Source organism: Emydura macquarii, unplaced genomic scaffold (assembly GCF_026122565.2).
Source record: "Emydura macquarii macquarii isolate MOO-44397 ecotype Brisbane River unplaced genomic scaffold, CSIRO-AGI_Emac_v2 contig_480, whole genome shotgun sequence".
NCBI lineage: Eukaryota > Metazoa > Chordata > Testudines > Chelidae > Emydura > Emydura macquarii.
This window is the reverse complement of record NW_027130617.1, coordinates 10,951,903-10,958,904: the sequence shown is the minus strand read 5'-3', so window position 1 is coordinate 10,958,904 and position 7,002 is coordinate 10,951,903. Positions and strand designations below refer to the sequence as shown.

Sequence of the window (7,002 nt, the reverse complement as noted above, 5' to 3'; positions counted from 1 at the left end):
GTGACAAAGGCAGAAAATGAGGTAGGCGTTTCCGAGCCCTGGCTCCCCTTTTGTTAGATCAAGGCAGAGGTCAATATGGTTTTAACGCAAATTTATTAGCAGAGAAATCAGCAAACCATTCGCTAATGAGCAAAGCCCAAATAAATGTGCCCGCAGGCTCTTTCTTTCCAGAGTCAAACCAAAGCTCAGGGCCAGCCCACCACCAACCTCAGAGGCGGTGAGAGCACTGGACTTTATGAATGTTTCATAGGTAATTGCTGTATATCTTTCCAATTGCGGCGGGGGGGAGGGGGTTCACCTCCAAAGGCTGGGCTGGCTGGCTCTGAAGGCTGATAAAGAGTGGCAGGCGGAAAGCGGCTCACAGGCTGGAAATTACAACCTGTGACTGGCTGTAGGCAGCAGCGCCCTGAATAAAGGCAAGCATTTGGGGTGTTTACCTTCACCTCGTTTCATTGTGACTGTGTTACCTCCCCATGCCCGCTCACAAGGTCAGCAGCTCGCTGCACGCCCCCCCGGTACTTCTCTGTGACTGCAGAGCCTCTATTGGCGCTTCGGTTTAATCAGTTCCATCGCTGGCACCCGCACCCCAGCGGAAACGTGCCCCTGAGTCGGTTTCACCCCGGATCGCAGGGCTCGCGTTAAGAGCGCTGAAACAAAAGGCAGGGCTAGATTGAAGTGGGCTCGGGCAGCGCGGCTCTGGTCAAAGAGTGAAATTGGCTAGGAGGGAGAAGATCAAAGATCTTCAGGGTCGCCTGGGCTGGATCTGGCTTGAATTTTTTTTTTTTCCTTCTCTCTCGCTCTCTCCCCCTGGCTCCTTTTCCTAATTGCTCACAGTCAGCCGCCTCACGCTTGCTGTCTGTCCCGCTCGCTTCTCCCAAGCATTCTGCTGCTTCGGAACAGCTGCTAGGCTAGGGGACCACATTCCGGTTTCCCAGGCATCAGGCCACCCAACCTTGCAAACCGTTCCCTTCCCTCGTCAACTTCTTAAATATTCAGCCCGGGGAGAAAAGGGGGGAACGCGCCCAGAGAGAGAACAGACCCCCAAACCGCAGCAAACATGATCCTTTCAAAAGCATCCGTCTGTCTGTCTGTCCCCCAGGCAGCTCTGGAAAGACGGAAGCCCGCACTCCCGCGCAAACAAAAGAAATCGCCACACTATGATCTTAACCATCAGCTTTAAAAAAAAAAAAAAAAAAAAACAACCAACCTCGGCTGTTGCAAACCAGGATTAGGATAGCACCACCCGCGAGGGAGACCTTTTTAAAATATAGAAACCAGACGTAAAAATCTGACAGATCATTTAACAGCGGCCCTGAAAACGACGGGCCCTGGTTCTCGACCCAGAATGTCTTGCATCCTCATCACCGGTTGACTTCAGTAAAATTAGCGTACTTCGATTTCCACTTTTTTTTTGTTTTGTTTTGTTTTGTTACAAAAAGATAGTTTATTTCTTTTTTCTTTCTTTTGTTTTTGTAATTCTCAGCCACCCCCAAAAAATCTATATTTTGTCATCTAAGCATTTATTTTACTGAATGCAAAAAGACATGAAAAGGGAGAGGGGCAGAAATCATGTATTTTGTTCAGTAACGTATAGAAGTGAATTTTTTTTTTGACAACATATAATAAATATGATATATCACTTAGCACTCAGTCCGTTCAAATGTACATTTCCCCCCCAGATTACGGAGCATGCCACTTTTCAATCAGAAAAAAAAAGGGGAGGTCATGAGAAATCAGTGCAAAGTTCTCCGTTCCCCCCTGCTCGTCCGCGCCGCGGGTCGGGAGGGGCAGCAGGGTTTGTTCTTTGTATCGCTTGTCCCCCCCAGAGTCTTGGCGGCTGGCTCTGGCCTGGCTGCCTCCCTCCCTCCCTCGGTCCGAGACAGCCTACATCAGTGTTCCGTCCCGCAGCAACCGGAGGGCGGCTGCAGGCCTGGGGTTGTTTCACTTACTGGATCGGCTCTGGGTGCAAGAGTCCCTGCTCTGATTGAATCGCCTCCTCGGCCGGCTCGTGGCTGCCTGGCAGAAGCTCCTGGGCCCCCCCCACCCTGTTATCTCCCCTTCGGTTGCTTGGCTCCTTCTGTGTGTTGGCTGGTTTGTATTGTGGGGAGGGGTGGGCGGGGGGGCTGTTTGCTGGGACCGCCGTGAGTTTTCACCGGGGGTGCGGGGTGCCCGGGATGGGGTTGGCCAAGGGGTTGAGAGCCGGCTGGCCCCCGGGCCCTAGGCCGTGGATGAGCACCCGGGGCACCAGGGGCCGCTGGAGCTGAGGGTGTGGAGCTGGGGGAGTCCGATACATGCTGCTGTACATGGCCGCAGCTGCGGCAGCCGCTGTCGTGCTGTCCATGCTGCCCAGCAAGCTAGGGTGGTAGAAATAGGGGGAGGGGAACATCCTCTGTAGCGCTGAATAATTCCCAGCTTCGGCCAGCAGCTCCAGTCCCACCGCCGTCTGCCTCTTCCACTTCGTCCTGGAAGAGAAGGAGCACACACACGCGTCTGGAGAGCAGGCAGGGGAACCGTCCCCCTCGGATTTCTGCTCGAAGGAGCTCCCCAGGGGCTCGAACCCCCAAACCCTACCTGTCCGCTCGCCCCCACCACCCCCTGCGCTACTAGAATGTCTGCTCAGCCGGGCCTAGATCTCTGCCAAAACACCAGGGGGAAGTCGACCCCACTTCCCTGGCTTAGCCCGATGCACACACAGAAAATAAAACCACAGAACACAAAATGCAGGGGAAAGTTTCCCCTTCTTCGGTTTGCAAGCTTGCTTTCACCGGTGCGACTTTCTTAAAAATAAAAAAAAAAAAAAAAAAAGGCGGGTGTCTGTGTTTCCAAACTTGGCAATGTCATAGAAACCGAAGGGTTGGTCCTGCAGCCCAAAAAGTGAACTAAAACAAACAAAGCAAATCAAACCCTTCCTGGGGCAGGAAGATGCAGGAAAAGATCTAACAAAGAAAGGCCACATGCTTTCTTTTCTAGATGGCAAGAGAGAGCCCCATTATAAGAAGATATAGACGATTGTTTCTAGGGACACAGACAGTATTTCTCGTCCTGACAATATTTCTAAATTTTATTTCCTGGCTCTCTCTCTATATACGTATCGGGCTCTTCCCTCCCTTCCCCCCCCCCCCCCACACACACACACCAAGAACTTCTACCCCCCCCCCCTCTTTTTTTTTTTTTTTGCCAAGCCCAGTGATATGCCTTGCGAGATCTGAGCTGGTGGATACACACACACAGCAATTCCAGCAAAATTAATAAACATGGCGCCCTGTTTAGATTGGATACAAATGACACTAATGTTTTCCGACAGAATTAGGGTGGCTGAAACCGTATGTAATGAGACAGAAAATTATGGCAAAGATGACAACTGGACGTAGTTTTCCAAACCTAGTCATCTGCGATTAGAATACACATAAAACAGCCTCTGTGGCTTTACAACGTGGACAACTGGAAACCGAGCACGTTTAAAAAAACCCAAAAACAACACATTTTATCTCTTGATTTACTAGTCACTTTCCTAATATCACACACAGAGAAATAGTTGCAAACGCCGTGATTTCCAAACGGGTTACAGAGGCATGCCAAGAGCAACACTGCATAATGAGATTTCAGTGGGATTTCTTTCCCAGTATGTTCCTGGAACACAGGAAGAATAATATGTCCCCAGTTTTGTAATCAAGATTTGCCCATTATTTATTCATGTGTGTATTCGTTCATATTTATACGTCTGCTTTATTAATTAGCCATGGTTCAGACTACTTTGTTGACTGACTAGATCGCCTGCACTTGACAATCTACACACGCTCCTCCATGGCTTTTCTTGGCCTTTCCTGGAGAAATACTGTAGCCAGTAACACTGGATTTTTATTTCGCGGTTTATTTATTGACGTTATTATGGTTAATGTTACCTGTCAATGTAATTTTATCTTAGACACTCTGTTACTCCCTGTGTTCTAACGTGGACAAGGAGCGTGTGTGTGTGGATGGGGGGGGGGCTGTTCTTTTATAAAATCTACCAACACAAACATATTGAAGTGGCCAGTGTTTGCTTCCCTTGAATAGATCTCACTGATACTGACTAGAGGGTTGGGGTGTATTTCTTCCCCCGGCCTTCAGATCATTGAGCTCAGACTCAGCAAATTTCAGGGGCGAGGGGCTTTGGAGAAATTGTTTTGGGGGAGAAGGCGGAGATCCTTGACTCTGCCCGCCTCCCTTACCTCCGGTTCTGGTACCAGGTTTTCACCTGCGTGTCGGTCAGGTTGAGAGCCGCAGCCAGGTCCATGCGGTCTTGCACACTCAAATATTTCTGCCGCTCGAAGCTCCTCTCCAGCTGATTGAGTTGATGGTCCGAAAAGGCTGTCCTCGCCTTCCGAGGTTTCTTGGCTCGGACTGGGGGGCTATCCCGGCTACTTGTAATCTCCCGGTCGCCTTCTTCTTTTGTCCCTGCGAACAATTCACAAGCACAGTTTAGGGTTTACGAAACACAACACTAGAAACGTGGTCTAAAGCAGCAACCCCAGGCCGGGCTGGTTAGGGTCTGGGACTCGGGGCAAAGTGGATTTCTTTATAGAATTGATCATTATCTGCCTGCTGCATTCAGGACTCCGAGGAAATCCCTTAATATAGCTGATGCCTTTTCGTGTCCAAATGGGTTTGACAGGAGGGGTCTGATACCTGTTTTACAAACACTGGCAATTTCCCTCAATGCAACCTACAAACATTCCCCTTTTCTGGGGTAAGGTTTTTTCCCTTTTCTCTTCCCTTTCAGGTGCACTTGGGAACTGTTCAGGTAAAGTGCAGAACAGTGAGCGCATCAGATGTGCTAATGCCTGAGACAGGATATGTCACCCAAGCACAAAGTTGAGTTCAAATTGCTGAGCACGTCCAGGTGACAGCGCTACGATTTCCGGATTCTATTTGTCAACTTTGGTTTTTTTGCTGAAATGCTGGGAAATCGATATGTCAATCCATCTCTGTTTGTACCAGTTTTTGCAGCGCTCCTTGATCTTCCCTGCAGGAAGAACAATAATCTCTCTAATTGACCCACTGGGGAGGTTGGTGCACAAAAAAATCGCCAGACCAGACTGTACATCTGTTTTGGGCACTCTTATGCTAATGTTAAAACAGCAAAATGAATGGCGCACATGAGCGTCTCTCTATTATTCATCGCACAACATTAGGAAATATGTGAATTGTGTAAAATTAGGAAAATGTGTCCTCTCACCTCATAGTTTAAACTGTGCCTTGTGCAAAGCCATTTTGCAGAAAGGAGCGAATCCTCTGACATTAAAAAAAAAAGGCTTTTAAAAGATCAACTATCTTTTTTTGAATGTAACCCTCACCCCATGCACATTCATATACGTGTATATTTAAATTAAGAAATATTGCTCTATTGCAGACGTACACAATTCGAAAAAGAAAAATATCCCATCCTAGCGCCGGCAAAGTCTGGGATTTCATAAAACGTGAAAAGCCTCCTAACGTGATTTAGTGAAAAGTTCTTGCTTACTTTTAGATCTACTTGGAAATTTCTCGTATTAATTAAGTGCTGCTCTGTGCTTGATGTTAGAAAAAACGCGAGTCATTTAAACGCATTCGCCTTTAAAAAATAAATACATTCAAGTTTAAAAAGAAACAAAGGTTTAGACTATTTTTTCGCCAAGCAACTAACCTAAAAGAGGGGTGCGCCAGCAAAAGAGAAAAAAAGACTGATTTCTCCAAAGATCTGATTTAAAAAAAAAAATCAGAGACAATTTTTAAGGAATTGGATTTTAGTGGGGAGGCGGTTGTTTTTTGTTACACTTTCTGAAATATCCGACAAAGTACCAGGGAATTGTATCGCTTTCCGTAGCAATTTATAGACAATATTGGCCGCTGAAGAGTAATAGCACAAAAGGTTATTATTAATCAATAGCATTAGTGTTATTAGGAATAAAAGTGAAATCCTATCACAACAGAGGCGGCTCAAAAGCAATCACGGCAGCGGTGGAGGCTGGGGGGGTAATACACTCACCGTGGCATTTGATATCATTCTGTGTATCGTCGCGTTTGTCTAGTTTGGTTTTGCTGTCCTCCTGCTCTAGTTTTGGCCTGAAGCTCTCGTTGGCTGCGTTGCCCTCTTGTTTTGGGGTGTGATGGGGAGAGGAGACACTGGTGCTGTAAGGTGCACAAGCCGCCAGCGGTTTGCTGTCGCCCAAAATGTCTTTAATTAAAAAAGAAGACGTGGAAGTCCTGGGGGCAGAGCTGGCCGAGCCCAACTGTTGTTGCTGTTGGGGTGATTGCTGCAAACTTTGCTGCTGCTGCTGCTGCTGGCTGTGATGGAGATGGTGATGCTCTTGCACCAGATGCTGCTCGGGGTGCTCCATGGTGACTGAGATGGGGGACGAAGGAGCCGTCCCTACCGTGTCTATCTCCGAACAAGGGGACGGGGTGGCCTGGTTTCTAAAATCCGCTGTCCTGGCATCGCGAAAGTCTCCGTTCATCATGCCGGGGCTGCCTGAACTGTTATTAGACAAAATCGTGTCTATTCCAAAGCTCGACCCGCTAGATCCTTCCATGGTGGCCATTTAGAAAGGCGCCTTCATCCCAATCCTCCAGCCCGGGCTCAGGACGACCGAGTAACAACCACCATCGGATCAATAAATAAAATAGCAACGAGAATGTCAGTGTCTTTCAAACAAACAAAAAGTGGGGGGGGGAGGGAGCGGGGGGCTGGGGTGGCGACAGGGAGGGCGGCTGGCGGAGCAGCCACACAACTAGAGAAGAAACAAAAGCCGACCCCGGGTGTGTGTGGGGCGGATGGGGGGGGGGGGGGGGAGGAGGGGAAAGTTATTGCCGAGATGACCCGGGAGCCAGGCGCGAGGAGCAGCAGGTCCAGGCGCTGCTCTCGGGCGCACACAGGCGGGCGGGCGGGCGCGCGCGCGCGGCTCACGGGGCGCTAAGGCAGCGCGGGGCCGGCACTGGCGGGCTCGCCCGGCCAGGCTGCATGGCACCGGGCGGCGGGAGGCG

At 49.3% G+C, this 7,002-nt stretch overlaps 1 protein-coding gene across 1 annotated transcript; it reads right to left on the bottom strand.

The window, feature by feature from the left end:
* Positions 1-924: 924 nt before the first annotated feature.
* On the bottom strand, positions 925-6,624 carry BARHL2 (BarH like homeobox 2). The gene is made up of 3 exons (XM_067538256.1): positions 6,008-6,624; positions 4,212-4,437; positions 925-2,462 (listed from the first exon to the last, which is right to left on the bottom strand). The coding sequence occupies exons 1-3, from the start codon at positions 6,558-6,560 to the stop codon at positions 2,150-2,152; spliced, it is 1,092 nt and encodes a 363-aa protein (XP_067394357.1). The 5' UTR covers positions 6,561-6,624; the 3' UTR covers positions 925-2,149.
* Positions 6,625-7,002: the final 378 nt, after the last annotated feature.

What these genes read in the sequence shown, in the direction of transcription:
- BARHL2 (XM_067538256.1), bottom strand. Translation starts at nt 6,560, where the DNA reads ATGGCCACCATGGAAGGATCTAGCGGGTCGAGCTTTGGAATAGACACG. An exon ending in GAATGATATCAAATGCCACG is followed by an intron (nt 4,438 to 6,007) that starts GTGAGTGTATTA and finishes AATTGTTCGCAG; the next exon opens with GGACAAAAGAAGAAGGCGAC. An exon ending in ACCTGGTACCAGAACCGGAG is followed by an intron (nt 2,463 to 4,211) that starts GTAAGGGAGGCG and finishes CTTCTCTTCCAG; the next exon opens with GACGAAGTGGAAGAGGCAGA.